This window comes from Penicillium verrucosum, assembly GCF_028828655.1.
Source record: "Penicillium verrucosum strain IBT 35672 chromosome Unknown utg000001l_segment0_segment0, whole genome shotgun sequence".
Classification (NCBI taxonomy): domain Eukaryota; kingdom Fungi; phylum Ascomycota; class Eurotiomycetes; order Eurotiales; family Aspergillaceae; genus Penicillium; species Penicillium verrucosum.
Window position 1 is genome coordinate 8,427,429 of NW_026643210.1, and position 19,751 is coordinate 8,447,179.

The 19,751-nt window shown below is 47.7% G+C and overlaps 4 protein-coding genes across 4 annotated transcripts; 2 read left to right on the forward strand and 2 right to left on the reverse strand.

Moving 5' to 3' along the window:
* Positions 1-288: 288 nt before the first annotated feature.
* On the forward strand, positions 289-4,406 carry N7516_003042 (putative Patatin-like serine hydrolase; the record flags this gene model as incomplete). Its single annotated transcript, XM_057215762.1, has 5 exons — positions 289-303; positions 359-1,445; positions 2,428-2,484; positions 2,538-3,123; positions 3,176-4,406. The coding sequence occupies 5 exons, from the start codon at positions 289-291 to the stop codon at positions 4,404-4,406; spliced, it is 2,976 nt and encodes a 991-aa protein (XP_057077645.1).
* Positions 4,407-5,504: 1,098 nt separating this feature from the next.
* Positions 5,505-8,032, forward strand: N7516_003043 (DUF803 domain membrane protein; the record flags this gene model as incomplete). The annotated part of the gene is made up of 2 exons (XM_057215763.1): positions 5,505-6,263; positions 6,314-8,032. The coding sequence occupies 2 exons, from the start codon at positions 5,505-5,507 to the stop codon at positions 8,030-8,032; spliced, it is 2,478 nt and encodes an 825-aa protein (XP_057077646.1).
* A 614-nt stretch (positions 8,033-8,646) lies between these two features.
* On the reverse strand, positions 8,647-9,789 carry N7516_003044 (uncharacterized protein; the record flags this gene model as incomplete). The annotated part of the gene is made up of 3 exons (XM_057215764.1): positions 8,647-8,770; positions 8,842-8,924; positions 8,989-9,789. The coding sequence occupies 3 exons, from the start codon at positions 9,787-9,789 to the stop codon at positions 8,647-8,649; spliced, it is 1,008 nt and encodes a 335-aa protein (XP_057077647.1).
* Positions 9,790-10,989: 1,200 nt separating this feature from the next.
* N7516_003045 (KilA-N domain-containing protein) lies at positions 10,990-13,071 on the reverse strand (the record flags this gene model as incomplete). Its single annotated transcript, XM_057215765.1, has 4 exons — positions 10,990-12,298; positions 12,360-12,492; positions 12,567-12,761; positions 12,813-13,071. The coding sequence occupies 4 exons, from the start codon at positions 13,069-13,071 to the stop codon at positions 10,990-10,992; spliced, it is 1,896 nt and encodes a 631-aa protein (XP_057077648.1).
* Positions 13,072-19,751: the final 6,680 nt, after the last annotated feature.

Genomic DNA, 19,751 nt, shown 5'->3' on the forward strand with positions numbered 1-19,751 from the left:
TATTTCCTTGCATGATTTCGAACGAATATGATTGAAGACCTTTTCATTTGAAGACCAGAAAAAAAAAAAAGCATTGAATTATTATCTAAAGAACAATATCAAAGTAAACTAAAATCCGGTAACACGAGGTGGATTTTACTCCGCAAAGTTTAATTCGAGGACCGTAACCGGGGAACGATATCATTATCTTTCCCCGAGGTCGGCTTGTCAAAGCGAACTCCGCACTGCACCAAGGTACGATATACTGCTTTTCTTTTTTCATATACAGCAAGCCTTTCACCTACAATTATGAAAGTCAGCCAGGTACGAACATGGAATTAAGACAAAGGCGGGAAACGGCATGCTAATCCACTGTCAGCTCTATGTCTACCCGGTTAAATCCCTTCGACCAACTACAATCACAGAGGGAATCCTCACCACACGCGGCTTTCAATATGACCGCCACTTTATGCTACTCAAAGTCATCCCAGCCGAGGATGGCTCCGGCACCATGACCCTGAAGAACATGCATGTCCCGCACTTCCCAGAGATGGCCCTCTTCCACACCGACATCGAGTATCCAGAGACAGAGAAGGACAGCGGGAAATTAATTATCACATACCACCCTCCTCTGTCGGATTTAGGTCCCGAATTCCGCGAAACCAATCGACTGGAAATCCCACTCAAGCCCAACACAAAGAGCCTCAGTCTTCTCAAAGTCATGATGCACAAAAGCCCAACAACAGGATACAATATGGGCGCAGAGTACAATGACTGGTTCAGCGCCTGCTTCGGATACCCCGTAGTGCTAGCCTACCTTGGACCGCACTCGAGAGAGGTGCTTGGCACACTGGCGCCAGGAAAGAAAGAGAAAAAGACCGCGCTGCGCACAATGCGCGAAAGTCTAACGAATCCCGAGAGGAAATGGGAGCGGGTTCTCCCGGTTCTCATTGTCGCCTCCGCGATTAACATACTCCTTCAGGGCGGTACCCTCGTCCGCGACGGGATAACCCCCCAAACAGCTCGTAGTTTCACGCCCACGCTCATTTTCACTGCTGGTGCGGCGGTGTTATATTACTTCTACACTCTGTGCGGACAGAACGAGGACCGTATTACTTTTGCGGATTGCGCGCCTTATCTCGTTATCTCCGAAACATCCGTCGATAATGTCTCAGCGCGGCTTCCGGATGGGGAAAATATGGACCGCACGAAGTTCCGGCCTAATATTGTTGTCTCGGGGGCTGAAGAGGCTTTCGAAGAGGACTTTTGGAGCGCGCTGACTTTGGGAAATGGATTGGGACGTGAGTCGAGTAAGCTGTTGCTGACGGGGAATTGTATACGCTGTCAGAGCCTTAATGTTGATTACGAGACTGGGAAGATGGGGAATGGTGAGTCTGGTACTGTGCTTAAGAAGTTGATGAAGGATCGTCGGGTGGATTCTGGAGCGAAGTTTAGTCCTGTCTTTGGTAGGTATGCTTTCTTGGAGTCGAAGGGTGAGAGGACTAGTCTGAGGGTTGGGGATGAGATTGCGGTTGCCGAGAAAGGAACTAAGAGGTCTATTTTTGGTGAGTATTTCTCCTTTTTTTTTTTTTTTTTTTTTTTTTTTTTGGCGAACTGTGGGAGTGGATGTTAACTGGATTCTCTAGATTGGCCTGGCATGACGAATTGAATATAAATAGGTTTCCTTTCTCTTTTTAGTTCTCTATGTTGTATATTGATATGGATATCGGGGAAATTGACGTCATCTTGAAGATTGGAATTGTTGTATACAAATTTCGGACCAAACTTTTATGCTGGAAGAAATGTGCCTAAGTTGCCAGACTCTCGATATCCAACTATATATGTACAACATACATCGTAGCTGAAACCCGAGTGAGAAGTATACGAAATTACAATTCAATTGGTAGATAATCACACAGCCACAGTTACGTCATCTACAAGCACCGCCACTGGTTGCCCCAGAAAGTCACCTGACTTTCATGAACCATGGAAAGGCAATGGATTCGACTTCTAAGAATAACTTTGGAACTTTGAACTTTGTAATCAACTTTGAACGACAAGTTTCGTTCTTCCCTTGCATTTCATTGACTTGTGCAACTCCATCTTATACATTTGCGTGGTGGCCAAGCTAAGTCCAGCCTTATCGAACTATTCAGGGACTGTGTGGCTCACGCCCCTCCAATCATCACTCATACGCCGCTGCCTATTCGGAGTCTCTCACGTTCACCTGTCACGCACCCAACCAGAGCTGCATTCGACTTGTGTTCCACCTGTGTGACGCTTCTACCTCTTTTCCAAGACCTCATCAGTCAGGCGCCAACCATCCCGCGACCCGGTGCATAAGGCATTGCTGAGCCCCGCCGCGGGTAAGCTGCCGCAGCAGGAAAAAAAAAAAATAGCGATCGTAATCGTTCCAAAACATAACTGTTACAATCGCCATGGATCCAGCCAATCTGCGCCGCAAGGACACCACCAAGGGTCCTCCACTGCGGATCCTATCTTTAGGTTAGTATTATCCCTCTTTCCGGCGTATATCAGACTCAGCTGACCTGAACCAGATGGCGGTGGTGTTCGTGGCTACTCTATGCTTATTCTCCTCCAGGAACTCATGTACCGCACCTATGTCGAATGCGAAGGCAAGCCCCCGCGTCGCGACCAGATTCCCAAACCTTGCGATCACTTCGACTTGATCGCCGGTACCGGCACTGGCGGCTTGATCGCTCTGATGCTCGGTCGCCTCCGCTTGGATCTTGAGACTTGCAAAGAAGTATACGTGCGTATGACTCGCAAAGTATTTGAGACCGACAAGACCATCGCTGGTATTCCCTACCGTTCGACTTTGTTCAAGGCCTCGAAGCTCGAGGAGGCGATCCGGGAATGTGTACGGGAACATACAGTGTCCGAGGCGGAGGGAAACGACACGGGGAATGCCCCCAATCGTGATTCGATGGCTTCTATGGCAAGCTTGCCATATAGCCCAGCCTCTATTCCGCAACGATCTATCAGTCGGGGCAGTTTCAGCACCGCTGCTGCTTCGCATCCAATGTCCCCTACAAGTCAAAGAGGCTCCATTTTCCTTAATGGGTTGCGTTGGGGTAGCCCAGACGCGCTGCTTTATGACAATCGAGAACATCGGACAAAAACGTGGGTTTTACAATGCGAAACTATATGTCGCTGGTACTGATATGAAATATAGTGCGGTCACTGCTATGTACAAGGGGACCCCACGCAAAGGATCGGCTGTTCTTCTACGATCCTACGACTCCCGCCGAGAACCTCCACCAGAATTCGACTGCACTATCTGGCAAGCAGGACGTGCGACATCTGCGACGGGGCTTGCTTTCAAACCCATTCAGATTGGTCAACACCATTTTATTGATGAGGGCCATGGAACATTCAACCCCGCGCCGCTGGTCCTTGATGAGGCTGTTGTAAATGAGTGGCCAGGTCGAGAAGTTGGGGTCTTTATCAGTGTGGGAACTGGAAAGCGCCCATCTGGTACCAATAACCGACAGCATGAATGGTGGGAGGATTTCTTCGGCGACTCATTCGGCACATTCGCTGAGGCGCGGCGTCGACTGATGACGAAGATTGAGGGCTGTGAGGATATCCACAACGATATGCTTCGAGACCGTCTTGCCAAACGCAATGTCAGCAAAGACAATTATTTCCGCCTCAACGTTGAGGTCGGCGTTGGCGAGTTTGGTATGAACGAATGGAACCGGCTAGCCGATATCAGCACCAACACACGGCAGTATCTGGCCAGGCCTGAAGTGAAGAAGATGATTCTAGAAGCGGGTGTGAGATTTGCTAAAATTGATCGCATGAACCGCCGTCTGGCGAGCCACGCTGCAGCTGGCGGGGATCGCGATGATCTATCCTTCGATCTTGCGACTGAAGAACTTTCGCTTTCTCCTCCCGTTCAATCACACCTTCCACCCCCTGCGCACTTCGCTGTCGAATTACCTGCAGAACTACCTGCTGAGTTTTTACACCACGCTCCACCCTCACAAGCGCCGCCACCTATTCCAACCGTGGTGACTACATCACCACCGGATGACACACTCCCGATTCACCCAACACCTCAGGATAGTATATCTACTTCTCCACCCCGGCAATCTGGCAGTGACTATCGTCGAAGCCATGAGCTTGCAAGCCGCCCAAGCTCGCAACAACAGAGCTCGCCTACCCGTAGTGATGAATATTTCACAACCTTCAATGGCATGCCACCAGCACCGCCAGTGCCACCCAAGACGCCCATCCCATACCCAGCTCAAGAAGACGATGGTGGTGTGGCTATGCCTGCACCACTATTCTCCCAAGCACCATCGTCTAGTTCGAACACCAAAGTCCGACCTCCTTACCCAGTTGATGAGCCGCCACCAACGGTGAACCGGCAACGAAAGCCTAGCTATCATGTGCGGTGATCCCTTCTCATGTGCTTTCATCTCGAGGCGCTTTTTTCCTTTCCTTTTTTACATGTGTACTACGTTGTTTTTGTGTCTTTTCTGCTGAATACCCCTCTATTGAGACGGTTTATTAGGGCTGAGAGGGTGTCTTGGGCGCATGCAATTCTATTTAAGGGGGTTTTTATCTTAGTTGACCCCCTACGAACGATGGCCAGCGCTGGCCTCGTTGGGCATAATGAATGATGACATTTATGAGACACCAAATGTGGGAACTGATGCTCTGTATAGTAATTATGTGAGACAAAAAAAAGTATGGCATTTCTATATTAGGCATCCATGTAAAATGTACGAAGTATGGAGTACTTTGTACTCCGTAGGGGCAAATAGATTGCTTGTTGATCTTAATATACTCCTTATACTTCGTATATATTGTATATACACGGAGTATATTGTATTTCCAAAGACAGCCTAATGCACCATCTCCATAGGCTAAGCAATATAGGTCGATGCCAAAACCTTAGAAAGTACAGGTACCTGCCGATCATAGTCCAGCCCGCTCTATTCAGGAGTACCAGTACCTCCTTTTCCACACCCCCAGCCTCTTTGTTTTGTATCTTGATCCCCTTCCCCTTTTCTTTTTATTTCTTTTTATTTCTTTAATGATTTTGTACTTTATTTTCTTTTCTTTTCAATTCTTCAACTCCTGAATTCTTTGTCTTAAGTAGATTCTACTTCCTTGCTACTCTAAAAATCGTATCTTTGCCCATCTGAGACCAAAAGTCATAGCGCCCAACGGCTGACGTGCGCCCCTTGCGGAATCCCACATTTTTCCTTTCCTCGTGGACATTTTCCAGAAGCATTCCAAGAACGATAATATTCCAAATTACAACTACTCCTCTGTTACGACAGTCGGACTCGAAACCGTTGTTGACGCAGGCCCCTCGTTGATAGTCGCCCCGGCGATACGCCCCAGCCTTTATCGATATCGTGGCAGCGTCAAGGGTTTCAAATAGTCGCTGAGTCTCGTCTTCGGACGACTCTCTGTCCCCGCGACACAACTCTTCGCCCTCTTCCCACTGCTGGTCAGTGTGGTTCCAATCTCTAATTCCAACAATCATGGATCCCAATTCCGCCTTATCGCATGCGAACAACCTCGTCGCCCGCGCGGAATCCTCAGGCCGCCCACCGGTGTACAAGGCCGTCGGTATTTCGCTGGCTGTCGCATCGGGTGTTTTCATCGGTATCTCGTTCGTGGTTAAGAAAATCGGACTGCTGAAGGCGAACGTGAAGTACAATGAGGAGGCCGGCGAGGGGTATGGATATCTCAAGAATTTTTGGTGGTGGACTGGCATGACGCTGATGATTGTTGGGGAGATCTGCAATTTTGTGGCGTATGCTTTCGTCGATGCGATCTTGGTTACGCCTCTTGGTGCGCTGTCGGTTGTGATTACGACGGTTCTGTCGGCGATTTTCCTCAAGGAACGGCTTAGTTTCGTGGGGAAGGTTGGCTGTTTCTGTTGTATTATTGGATCGGTGACTATTGCTATGAATGCCCCTGAGCAGTCGTCTGTCAAGGATATTGAGGGCATGCAGCATTTTGTTATTCAGCCTGGATTTCTGGTCTATGCTGGGTTGATCATTGTTGGAGCTGCTTTTACGGCTCTTTGGGCTGGTCCACGTTATGGAAAGTCGAGCATGTTTGTTTATATCAGTATTTGCAGCATGGTTGGTGGATTAAGTGTCGTTGCTACCCAGGGCTTGGGCTCTGCTATTCTCGCTCAGATTAATGGCGAGGAGCAGTTCAAGCATTGGTTCCTATATGTCTTGCTTGTGTTTGTCATCGGGACACTATTGACAGAGATTATTTATCTCAATGTACGATCTTCAACCTCGTGTCTTATGGCTGTGCTAACCTTGCTATACAGAAAGCGCTTAATCTTTTCAATGCCGCTCTGGTCACCCCGACTTACTATGTGATGTTCACTAGTGCCACCATTATCACGTCCGCCATTCTATTCCAGGGCTTCAAGGGCACAGGAATCCAGATTGCAACTGTCATCATTGGGTTCATGCAAATCTGCGCCGGTGTGGTGTTACTGCAGCTATCCAAGTCCGCCAAGGATGTCCCCGATGCTGCTATATTCAAGGGCGATCTGGATCAGATTCGAGAGGTTGCCGAGGTAGAAGAGCCGGAATCCGAGCCCAAGGCGGACTCCATTCGTGGTGCGGCCTCTATCATCCGTCGTATTTCGACTGCTCGCCGCACTATGGAAACAGATGAAGCCCGCCGTTTCTTCCATGACAAGCATGAGGATACCCTGAAAGTGCCAGCCGAGAACGAGATAATTGAATGGGATGGCCTGCGTCGGCGCAAGACTGTCGTTGGCGAGGGACCAACCATGTCACGACCTATCACTCCGCGGTCTCCCTCGGTCAAGCAACAACATCCGCCGTGGGGCATGTCCCGGTTGCCTGATGGGCATGAGGACGATCACCGACCTAGCACCAAGCAAAGCAGTCATTCTTTCATGGATACCATTCGATCTCGGGCTACCAGCGTGCTCCATCCTTCCCAGTGGAGGGCCGTGAATACAGAAGATGAGAAAAGTTCTAACGTCAATACACAATCAATGGGAATGACAGACATGCCACACCAAAGTGGCAATGCTGACACGGAATACCATGGTGCCGGTATGGCTGGAGGTTTGGATGCTCCGTTCAACGCAAACCGTCCGCGTAGCGATACACCACGGTCTATATCATGGGCAGACGAAAAACCCGATTCCTTGACACCCGACCTTCTCGCCAACGCCACCCGCCGCCAGTTTTCTTTCAACAATATGATGGGCCGTACGAAGACCGACAGCGAGTCTTCCGTCAAACCCACACCAGGTTCGCCCCGTGGAATCCTACGCCGAACGCACCTGGCAGCCGATATGCGCAAGTCCGCAACTGAGGAAGAATCACTCGGTCTTGTCCACGGCGACTCACGCCATTCCCAACCGGAAGAAGAACCTCTAAACGAAAAGCTAGACCGCTGGTCGAGTGCCGAGTCAGAACTTGGCGAGCCCCAGCCCAGGTTCGCAGGGCGACCACACGGCAACTCCGTGTCCAGCAACCAGACGGCCGCATTCCCCGCCTACGAGGATAATCACGACGACTACTCCGAATCCAACAACCCCTACTACCTCCCGCACAACCGACAAACCACCTTATCCCCAGAGCCCCTTACCCACGAAGAAGACGGATGGAGACACCCTTCATCGAGAGACAGTGGTAGCAGAACTCGCACACGGACAACCTCTTCTGTCAATGCCCATTCTCGCGCTCCACCCCCGGCCCAATCTTCCTTCTCTACCCACCGCTATCCAAACCCCCTCCCGCCACTCCCTGACATCACACCTACCGCCACCCTCGATCTCATGCCCACCACAACCAATGCCTCGGGTCTCAGATCAGTTTCTTCGGACTCTGATATGGTAGCGACTCTCTCGAGAGAGACAGGAGGCCACAATGAACCCCCACCTATCTACCCGACCCGCCAACAGAGCGGCTGGCGTCGACATCTGTCTGACAATAGTAGCCACGATGGTGAGACATATGCTACGCGCGGAGGTAGGGGAAGTTCGTTCAGGCGAATGTGAGGAATCTTCGTTATCTATCTGGCCTATACCTGCTGCCATCCTGGGATTCTGATTTATGACACATCTATCCCTGTTTTCTTTCTCGCATAGTATTTTGCATGGCTATGGGCGTTTGTTGGAGGATTTTGTTGATATTCTTTTTCTGATTTTGTGTTATGTGATTGAACCTGGTTTTAATGCCGGTCTGTACATGTACATGCACATGCACATGTGATTTTGATTTGGTTCTGTGTATAATGGATGTTATGATAATGGTGCACGACTGATTAATGAAATGAGAACTTCCAGGTATAAGTGTCTACTCGATATTAGAAATTAGAGTACTAGAAGTCGACGTTCTATCATAAGTTATCGACGACGGCAGTGCATTAGTCAATTGAAGGACTGACTATTCATAGTCATGACAATCAGATTCAATTCGATATGATCATAGATCATTGGGTATCATAAGAGGATGTAGTTGGAAGATTCATCATTCCAACCCAAAGATTGACGCAAAACCACTCTATCCAGTCTATCCAGAACGCCATCCATCACAAAATGTCACATGCAAGCAATGCAATGCAAACAAAAACACGCAAGTCGCTAAATGTCAACCATATCTATGCAAAAGCTCACTTCTTTAACCCCTGCACACCAAACATCCCAGCAACACTCTGCTGCCCCTTGGCCGCAACATGCATACCAGGGAACCGGGACTCGGCAAGACGACGTCCAGCTTTGATACTTTCTAGAGCCCTAGTGATAGCAAGGTCAATGTCAGAAAAGATCACTCGCTGGTCATCCAACAGCATCATAATAGTACATACCAGTCGGCACTAACAACCTTCACACCTTTCCACCCTCCACGGGCAATTTCCTGCTGGAGTTTACTGGCAGCAAGACCTCCCCCCTGCACCAGACACAGTTGTTCCACTCCCACTTCCACTTCCACTCCCCGTATTGGGTTGTCCGACGAGAATATGCGTCACTGTCTTCCGAGCCATGTAGATAGAAATCTTCGCCCCGTTTGAAGCAAGCAGATGTTTAAGTTTGTACTCGGAGATCCGGGGGAGCGTGGAGCCATTAATGAAGATCGTAACACCGGCGAAGATACTCGAAGTTGATTTCAGGTCGAGGATGGTTCCAGAAGGAGAGTCGTGTTGTGGTTTGTCTTCTATTTGAGACTTTTCTTTTTCCTTTTCCGTTTCCGTTTCCGTTTCCATATCCTGTTTCGTTCCACCCCGAGCCGGACTCAAACTCCGCCCCGCTCCACCAACAGTCCTAATCCTCTTCATCTCGATCTTAGTATCCTTCTCAAGCTCATCAACAGCCTTCCTCTTGCTAACACCCATAAACGACCGAATATCCCGAACACCGAGTTCATTCCGCTTCGCCACATCCCCGGCTACCATAGCCCATTCACCGGAAGCCGGTATCGCAGGCGGTGATTGTGATGTGTATTTCCCATTGAATGCACCTGGCACGAGTGTGGAGTCTTTTGTTGCTTTGTCCCCAACTCCCACTCCCTTTCCCACTCCTACTCCCACTCCAACTCCAGCTCCATTTCCCCGTGCTGGAAGACAATCCCCGCTTTGATATTGCTTGGTTAATTTCGCCGAGCGTGCATCTCGCCATGATGTCGAGCCGAGAAAACCACCGCCTTCGGCTGCGCGTTGGTGGCCTGTTGAGGCTGATTGCCAGTGGTCGAAATAGAGGTGGTTTCGGGGTTCTGGGGGTTGTGGTTTTGTGGTTGGTTTTGGTTTGTCGGTTGTCATGGTTGGGGTTGTAGTGGGGTTGTAGCAGGGGTTCCCATTCGTTAGTTGAGTGGTGTGTTGGTTGTCGTGAGGTTTTGGAGGATGTAGTGTTGTTGAAGTTTGAAATTTGGAAGTCGCCGTGGCGTGAAGCGAAAGGAACCATGGTTCAACCTGTGTTTTGATTTTGCTGTTTTGGGTTAGATAGGGTAGATCAGGTCACGTGGTTGTGGTATGTGGCTAATGTAGAAGTACACCTGATGAAGTCAAGGAATGAAACGAAATAACCAAAGCTACTATGAAAACAATTTCAATAAGACAAGAAAAGGCTCAGTAAGCTACAATCTACATTCATATCTACAAGCTATACAAAAGCAGTGGGAAAAAGAACAATCCATTTAGACCGGACAAAACCAACGTTGTATGTCGCTAAAGGCATGCAGACCCAGAGTTCATAACCTTTCATTACCATGATAATCATCTCTCTAATAGAGTGGCAGTAGCAATAGCAGAAGCAGTAGCAGCGCAGAGACGTAGAGAGGGGAGTAAAACCAAAGCCAAGGCCATGCCACAAAAGAATATCCTTTTCAAAACCCAACGCATAAATGATAAAGCAATGATAAATAAAAAAAAAAAAAAAGAAAAAGAAAAGATAGCAACTCGTTAATGAAGATGGCTCGTGGTCAAGTCATCACACAAAGAAAATTCGTTCATAAGAGATTCGTCACATCGTAGTCATCGAGGTTTGCGATCACCATCCAAGTCTTCAACAAGTGGGAAGTTCTGTCAACATGAAAGTATCAAGAAAGGTTTCTCTAATGTTGGACCATGAACAGATCTTGCGCCTAGTTCTTCCCCTCTTCCCCACACACAACAAGTTAGATATTCTCGGAAACAGCCAAGATTTCTTGAACTTGAAAACACAAAACGCAGAGAGACAAATGAGCTTCGTTTCGTTTCGACACCGTCGGGTCTGCTAGTCTCCGTCTTCACATGTGTGTGGTAAGACATAGACGAGACCACGACGCGCCATGCGGGTTGTTGCATGCGCAGTCTATCATGAAAAACAAACTCCTCCCGAGAAATAGAACCAACAGAAAAAATAAATAAAAAAGATCCCAGTAAAAAATAAAGCAAAAATAAGCAAAAGACCCGAACAAAAACTCAAAAAGAACCAGAACCACAAGCTGAAAGCTAACTAGAAACCACAATTGAATCACACACTCACCGATGGCGAGCCATGACCGCGCTAGGCTTCATCGGCTGAAGAATAGGCGGGCCACCGACCGGACCACCAAGCGGACCACCAAGGGTAGTATCGGTGATGGTCTTACGGCGCTTCGAAGTCTCGTACTCAGTGGTACTCTCAGGAGGGCGGATATCGTCATCCTCGCGCATGCGCTTGCTGCCCGCACTCAACGAGCCATTCCCAGTCGCGTAGACTGGGGCCGTGGTCGAGGCCATGGAGTAAGGGTCCGAAGCACCGTTGACCGGGGTACCGCGCGTATCGCTGACAGCGTTGTACAGGGTAGTGGCGGCGGCGGGACGGGGGGGAGTGTTATACCCCGAAGCCCAGTGAGGAGGGGGGCCGGCGCCCGTGCGCGGAGTCATGCGACCGGAGCCGTTTTGCTGGCTCGGGGATCTGGTCATTTCCGGGGTGAGCTGGGAGTGATCGCCGGTCAGCGAGCTGACGGAAGGATTTGTGGTGTAGGTGTAGGAGCCGCGGTTAGAGTTGTACCCGGCGTTGTGGTCCGGCATGTACTCCTGTTCGTGCTCAGAGACGGTCTCGCCGGGTCCATTACTCTGGCTGTAGCGGTTGGGGTCGCGCTCGGAGGTTTCGGGCTCTGAGGCGCCGGGTCGTGGGTCTGGTGGCGCCATTTCGCTTTTCATGTATCCGCCGGGCAGGGGTTGGCCGTAGCTGGACATCCCTGAATTGGTCAATGGAGTGTGTGGCGTGTATTGGGCGTGCGTTTGTGGTGCCGCGGAGTAGTACGGCTTGGAGCTGTCGTAGGGTTGACTTTGATAGGCTGGCAAGCCATGCATGTTGTTACCCGGTGGGGTGGTTGCGGGGGTGGTTGGCATTGAGCGCTGGTTGCTCAATGTGGTGTCGATGGACAAGTCCCCCACACGCAGCGCTTGTCCGCCCCATTCATATGAGCTGCCTTGGTTGTTGACGCCCATCAGGCTGGATGCGCTGGCGGGTGGCGTGGGAAAGGTGTTGGCACGCTCGAGGGCTGGTCTGGAGCCAGGCTGGCCACTCATGGGGGCTTGGGACATGTGAGAGGACATGGGAGTCTGAAGGGAGGGGTGGTGATGGTGAATTGGGGGTTGCTGAGAGCCAGACGGCGTGCGCTGGGGACCCGGAGGAGGGCCTTCCAAACGTCGTTGCTGGGACTCTTGCACTACCATGTTTGTCCGAGTCTGGTTGGCTGGGTGGTATAGCAGACCACCGATATTATGCACAAACAGTGGGTACAAGAGATCGGTGATCTTCTCCTTGTTGGCAAATTCCAGAGCACGCTCGAATGGGATCCTGAAGAGTAAAAGAGTTAGGGACTGATGCTGCATACGCTGTGTGGGATGAAAATACATACCAGACACCTTTCAAATGCATCGGGCCAATTTTCACAACATGGCGAAGCTTTTCACTTTTGAGAATTCCATCACGTCGACCACGGGTCATGCCAGCTACATTGAGCAGCTTTGTACCATTGATCATGTGGTTGTCTGCGAAAGAAAAAGAAAAAGTTAGTCAAAAAAAAGATATTCCCAATCAACCTTTTCCTATAGAACGAACTTACCTTCTCGTCGAGCTACACACACTCCCTTCGCTTCTACCTGATAGCAGAGACTCCCTTCATCTTCCCATAAAGTGGCTGTCACTCGCGGCTTTGCTCCCGGAGGAGCCACTTGACCGGTACCATCAAAGACGAACCCTTGTAGCGGAGCCCCGGTGTTGTTCCCATATCCGCTTGGAGGAGCGGCGTGATTGCTCACTTGATAACGATCAGAATAATCATCGATTACATTCTGGCTTTGGAGCTTACCCGGCAACGGCAGCAACTGAGCTGGCATCTGGCCACCCATTGAGCTTGGTGGGTGTCCCGTTGGGGGTGAAGTGACCCCAGGGGCATATCCATATTGGGGGTAAGCAGCCGGGGCGTAAGAAGATGCAGGTTGCATCACAGGGGGTTGCCCATGGTACTGGTAGTGGGACATTGAGCCTGCGGTAGCGCCTTGAGGAGCGTATGACTGAGCAGAAGACATGTGCGAGTGGACGTCCATGTATGGCTGGGTCTGGTTCATGCTGCCGAGAGAAGTCGGACTCGGATAGTACCCTTCGTTGACCGAGGGGGGAGACTGTATTCAGTCGGGGCAGAAGAATCTAATGAAAGTCGACCCTGGGTCCCAGATAGGTCCGCAGAGGACGGGGGACTCCTCGGTTCGTTGACAGGCACTGAAGCACCGGAAAGACTTGTACGTGCACTAGAATTGGTGGAATTGGTCAGGGACGGATCGTGGTAGGCGGTCCGGGAGAGACCCTGAGTGGCTGTCGGCAGGCTGAGGGCGGGGAGTTTGTCGCCGGGCAATAACGGTCGTTCGGCCGCGTGATGGTTGTACCAGGGGATGTCAGCAGGACCGCGGGTATGGACCTGCGATATCGATGGCAGCTCCAGCTTTTCGGTTGCAGGGATAAACGGTTTAGAATAGAGGAATGAAACGAGCAGCGGACGTAAATGTCGTCCGGCGTGCTATCAATATAGGCTGCAGAATCCTTGGAAAAAAACCACAGGAACTTGCGAACGTTGCACGGAACAAAAAATAAGAAGAAAGAGAAAGAGTTGCAAACGAAATCTTCAACTGGGCTTTCAAGATCAAACGTTTGGAGATAGGAGGGCAAATATAGCAAAGTAATGCAAGATGCAGGCGATGCAGGGACGTGCAATTATCGTAGTGAAGCTTCGTAGTAAGTCGTAAACCTTTTGTAAAGACTTGGGCCTAAACAGAAGCGCAATAAAGACTTTTTTTTTTGCAAAAGTAGACGAATTCAGAGAAGCACAATGGTCATCAGGATCATTAACAATCGTCGAACAACATCAAAGTTCGGAAGCTTGGGACACTAAAACAAAAAAAAAAGAAAAGCGTAAGTTTTGTGATCGTTTCAAGGTCATGCAGGAATCATGTCATTGAAGAAGAAACTCTTTTTTTAAAAAGAAAAATGGAGCGCAATGAATGATAAAATAAGGCCGAAGCCGGATGAAGGTAGGGGGGAAGGGAAAGGTTAAAGTCTCAGACAGTCGAGGGTTGGGGGGTGGTTGAGAAAAGAAGTTAGACGTACAGAAAGGTGGAGGCTGGGGTGGTGCAGCAAACGCATCCCTATGCACTGCAGGCTGGAGAGATGGCGTTTGAAAAACAAAAGCCAAAACAGAAAAAGATATAAACGATAAAGTAAAACAATAAACACAAATAAACACACAAAAATAAATAGGGCAAAAAAAAAAGGAAAAGAGAAAAAAAGGACTCTTTAAAAATAAAAGGAAATCGTACAGTGAAACTTAAGCACAGCGGTTAAGAGAGGGGAAAAAAAGAGGTGAAGCGAAATGACGCTGAGCCGCAGCGGGAAAGTCGATCAGTGGAGGATAAAGAAGAAGAAGCTGACTAAGGGGGTCGATTTTAAGAGAAAGAGAAGAATATTGTCTGCAGAAATCCCGGCTTGCCCCGTCTTTTGAGGGAGAAGAAGAGAAATCGAAAAAGAGAAAGAGAGAGAGAGAGAGTCCATCGAATCAATCACAGTGGACCCGGTGGAGAGAGAGAAAGAGAGAGAGAGTGACTACCAGAACCGTGCGTTCAGATCATCCTCTAGACTCGATATCTGCTGTTTTTTTTTTTTTTTTTTTCCTTTTTTATTCCTTTTTTATTCCTTTTTCCTTTTTCTTTTTTCTATTATTTTCTTTTTCTCTTTTTCTTTTCTTTTTAAGGGAAATATTCATAATTATTATTCTACGCCACCAAGTAAGGACCGGATCAGAGTTAAAGTGTCAAGGTAAATCATTTCCCTTGGTATTAACCAGGTTGACTAATATGAACTAGCATTACCCAATTTGTAAGGAACATCATATCTCCCAAACTGCAGGGACAAATTCAAAGAGAAAATATTCCCAGCTGAGGATCCTGGTCTGTGTGACAGACAGTAAAAGCAACATGTTGATCGGCCGGGATAGGCCCGCTGGATCTGGGAGTTGATTCCCTTAGTGGAGTCAACCGATCAGATTCAATTAATTGATTACTTTGGGATGACGGTTACTCTAGACTCTAGATACTATTTCTAGCTCGACAACACCAGATTAGAATCCATTCTTGTAGGACTATATACCCATATAGTCCTATAATTCTATCATCCTATATATAAAGTAGTCCTGTTTCATAAAATGATAACCACCTTAGACACTGCAGAAATAGCTGAGACGGTTCGTCTCCACGCGCGCGGGTCCCACTCCAGTGAACCATGGATGGGAAACCGGGGGAGGAACGGGGGAAATACATCCACGGTTGAAACGTTGAATGAGCGAAACCATGGTTAAGATACTATAATTATCCCTAACAATACAGTACCTACCTAGGTAGATACTATAACTAGTGTGCATTACTAGTACGGAAGACAGTTGGAAATTCAAATCTCCCGACATCTCTTTCATCGTGCAAGACATCTGTCAGCGACTGCAGAGAGAGAGGGGAAAAACTAAAATAATAAAATAAAATAAAAAATAAAAAAACCCCCCGGCAATGCGCGGCGGCTGCACCGTCGATTGCGGATTGCACTCTCCCGCTTCTGGATTCAGCGCTTGCACCATTTCCCCTCTATTTGGGGCATAGTACAAACTAACACCTGCAAGGTCCGTCTTAAAGAAACGGCTAATATCAATCCCAGCGCCAAAAAAAAAACCCCCCCATTCAAAAATCATTCAAACCGTTCACCGGACATCGGCCGAGCCTGGTCCCCTCTCGGATACCTTACTATTAGAGGTGACCACCGGTCGATCGCCCCCTCCTCCATTCAAAGACCTATGGACCACTGCAATGCTATCTAATTACAATTATTTTATAAGCCAAGAAACAATCATACCAAGGCCTTGTTTTCTTTTTTATGGTTCGGGACGATCTGGGCGTTAAGACGGGCCGTGAGTAACAGTGGAGAGAGAAAGAGGAAAGAAGCACGTCACACCCCAGGGATGCAGAGGGGAAAATCAGTGGCTCAGAAGGAACCACGAAACACGGGTGGCTTAAAGTCGATCAAGGGTCTGTTCTCTCTTTCTCTCTCCAATCCCTCCAATCCCTGTCAAGTACGAAGAGACCAGTCAGAGAGGCTAGGCGATTACCGAAAGAGTGAGAAAATTAGGGAGGAAAAAGTAAAAAAAAAAAAAAACACAAATGGAAGGAAAAAATGGAAGGAAAAAAAAAAAAGAAATTGAGAGAGCTTTTAGTCTAGATTTGTTCACCCGATTTTAGCCCGAATTGAAATGAGATATTCATACTCCGTACGTAGCATCGTAATCTCAACTGAGAGACCCCGTGATGATGCATCCAGAAACTCCTCTTTTCTTTTCTTGTTTTCTTTGGACTGTTATGGACGTAGATGATCTGAATGCCCAATAGAGTCTGGAATGGGTTCATTGGTCTAACATTGGTCCTTAATAGTCAGGATAGCCGGGGTAATAATCCTCCCAAGATAATAATAGCAAATACGGAGTACATGAATAATAACATGAATATTTGGTTGATTTTCCCATTTTATTTCCCCCATATTTTTCCAGGATATACCCAACAAGAAAGGAAAAAGCCCAGAGCCAGATCCCAGTAAGGGGGGAAGAGTAAAAGAGACACTGAACATCAAGCCAACTCGACCCCAGTACACCGCTAATTTCTTCCTGGGAAAAATAAGACCATACAACATAAACCCAGGTGAAAAAGGGCAGGGCCAAAGTCCCCTTGCGTTTATTCCTTTTTATTATTATTATTCTATATTATTATTACGGAGTACAACATAGGTACCTATGTATTCCCCACTAACAGACTAGACTACTTACGGACTTGATTTCCAAGCCGAATATCTCGGTTCAAGCTTGACAGATGTCAATTCCCACGCATTCCGTTAAAAAAATATATAAAAAAAAAAAAAACCAAAATTGACAACTAGGGATTCACTGATTACTATTACTATGTTGTATTATTTTTTTATTTTTTTCAGTCCTACCCTAATAAGCATTGACCATCCATCTAGATTCAATGGTTAATTTATGCGATTTCGGGGAGATCATGATCGGAATACGATTTCCATTTCCAAGAGTACAGAGAGTATTTGCATTTGAAGCAAGTGGCGTCTCCCACACAGACCCTTGAGAGGTCGGTGAACATGGGGCCGGGAAAATACGGGCCAGATCGAATTTGGATAATCTTCAATGCCATTATTATTGATTTTAATTTATATATTTGGGATGAATCCTTGGCAAAGTTCTCTAGTCTCATGATTATTCGGGGAACGGGGTAAGAATTCCTATTTTCTCACTTCATACAGACGTTTAGTTCGGGGGGTCAGACAACGAAAGCAGGTACTAACCAGCTTAGTACACTAGGCCCAGAGAGCTCCGGGAAAATTAAAAAAAAAAAAAAAAAAAAGATGAAAGAGAAAGAGAGGGGGAGCACTGACAGATCCCTGCACCGCAGCTCGCTATCGACGGCCCGATACCCGCTGCACATACAGCGTACAGTAGTTTAGGGGGGGCCATGGGGGGAGGGATCCGCCTGAATCGACACACCATTTCCTTGCTGGAAAAGGAAATAGCCTTGAGGATTTGAAGGCTGAATGATTGAGGAAATATTGAAATGAGGGAGTGGGCCAAAACTCGGATGTGGCTTTTTCATTAATATTCTTCATTATTTTTTATTCTGTTTTCTCCCCGATAGAAATGAACAAATGGAGAGAATACTATTATTCAAAACCAGCTCAAATGAAAGATCCACTATCAATCCACCCAGTTATTGGTACGGCAACTCCGCAATTCGGGTGTGATGCATCGTATCGAACCGTTGAGCCGAAAAAATGTAAGGAGATGACCTGCTCTTATATATGATAGGTATACCTAGGAGTAGCAATAATATGAATATCCAGTATTTGAAATATGTCATTGACTTCGCTGGACGGAGTCGTAAATTAACTCTGTACTCTGTAGTAGGAAATCAAATACAACAATAATTGAGTCAATTTCGTTTACTGATCGTCCCTCCGGGGTTTTCCGTGTATCAACTCGGTGGATCCAACTTGTAGGGTTAGGAGGTTACATACGGAGTAGAGACTAGAGAGATCCTTCCAAGGTTTAGTGTCTATCCATAACAAGGCTCCCATAGCTACTCCGTACAAACCTCCACTTCAAATATTTACGTCGTCAATCTCGCGTCGATCGACGGGTTCGTCCGTACCTTGCAGCGAGTCACCCTGCAGACTTTGTCCGTGCAGATTTCAGGCTTTCAGACTTTTTTTTGTTGAGAACAGAGGAGTTTCTTTAATTTCATTTTCATTTTCTTTCTTTCATTTTTTTTTTTCTTTCCCTCTCGCTGGTTTTCTGGCTTTTTTTCGAGTAGTACTATTATCATATACAAATTATATGCGGGACTTTTTTTTCGGTTCCCTTTTCTATCCTCGTCTATAATGTTTCACCAGGGGCTGCCATGCTTTCCCCATGCTGTCCCTCACACATCACAGGCAAAATATGCCCGAAGCCGTCTGGGCAGACGTTGATGCCAGATAAGGCCGTCAGACTGACGATCGGGGACACGCACAATGGATACAAGGCCTTTGAGGGCATGTGTGGTACAGCATAATTACGGAGTACGATTGTACAAGCGTGAGACTTGGACACGAGGAGAATTTGACCAAAAGCCGATGACTTACAGGGATGTTCCCTGCAGCCTATTTTGATGTGTTGTACAGGATGGGGGTAAATTACAAAGTATCGACTTAAGATAGCCTCCGTATAGCCAGTTACTACCATAGGTCCACGGTATCCAGAGGTACTCACCCCAATTAGGTATAGGCCTGGACAATCCATATATACGAAAGGTATGGAGTACATTGTTGTATACAACCCTGAAACAATATAACAATCTAAACAATATAAACAATATAAACAATATCCAAATTGTGACTCTGCTTTTCCATGTGACTTGAGTGATTTGCTGTGAGCCAGACGCCACCCACTTCCCTCGCGCGAATAACAGCACACCACGAAGCCAGGATCTAGCGTGATGGAACTAGGCTGGGGCCGTGCAACCTTGGGATTTAACCTCGCATTGCATTTTCCCGTGGAGCCAAGAGATCGACTGCACGTTCATCTTGCCTTTACACATTCTAGCGCTTGTGTAGCAAAAAGAGAGGGGAAGGAGAAGAGGTCCAATCATTGAGTATTGAAGTAGTTAGTGTGTTGGGGGTATCTCGTATGTTGTATGTTGTACAGAGTACAAAATATAACCATCTCCTCCCTCCGAGTGAATTCCTCTAATTCCTCTAATTGTAAAAGAAAAAAGAACAAAAAAAAAGAACAAAAAAAAAAAAGAGTTCTTGAATAAGCCAACCGCCGTAACCGTTAGCAAGCGCCACCATTCTCGAGTCATTTACTCCATTCGCATTTTGCTCCAGTGACCATAAGTCTAGTTCCAAACCAAAATAGTATACAACATCCAACATCAACCTGAAATTCCTCATATCTCCGAAATAACCAGGATGGCTCGGACCAAATGTGTAACGAGACTAAAACCCCATCCAAGTCAGCAACGTCAATGATTGGCTTTTCACTCCAGCAGCCCGCCGATCGATGATCCGACACAACAATGACTGGCTGCGGCAACAACCACGTAGGAAGGGCTAGATCGTGTGGATTCACCGCCAGTTGGTCCTTTTGGTCCCCCCCTTGCGTGCAGACGTGGCACAGAGA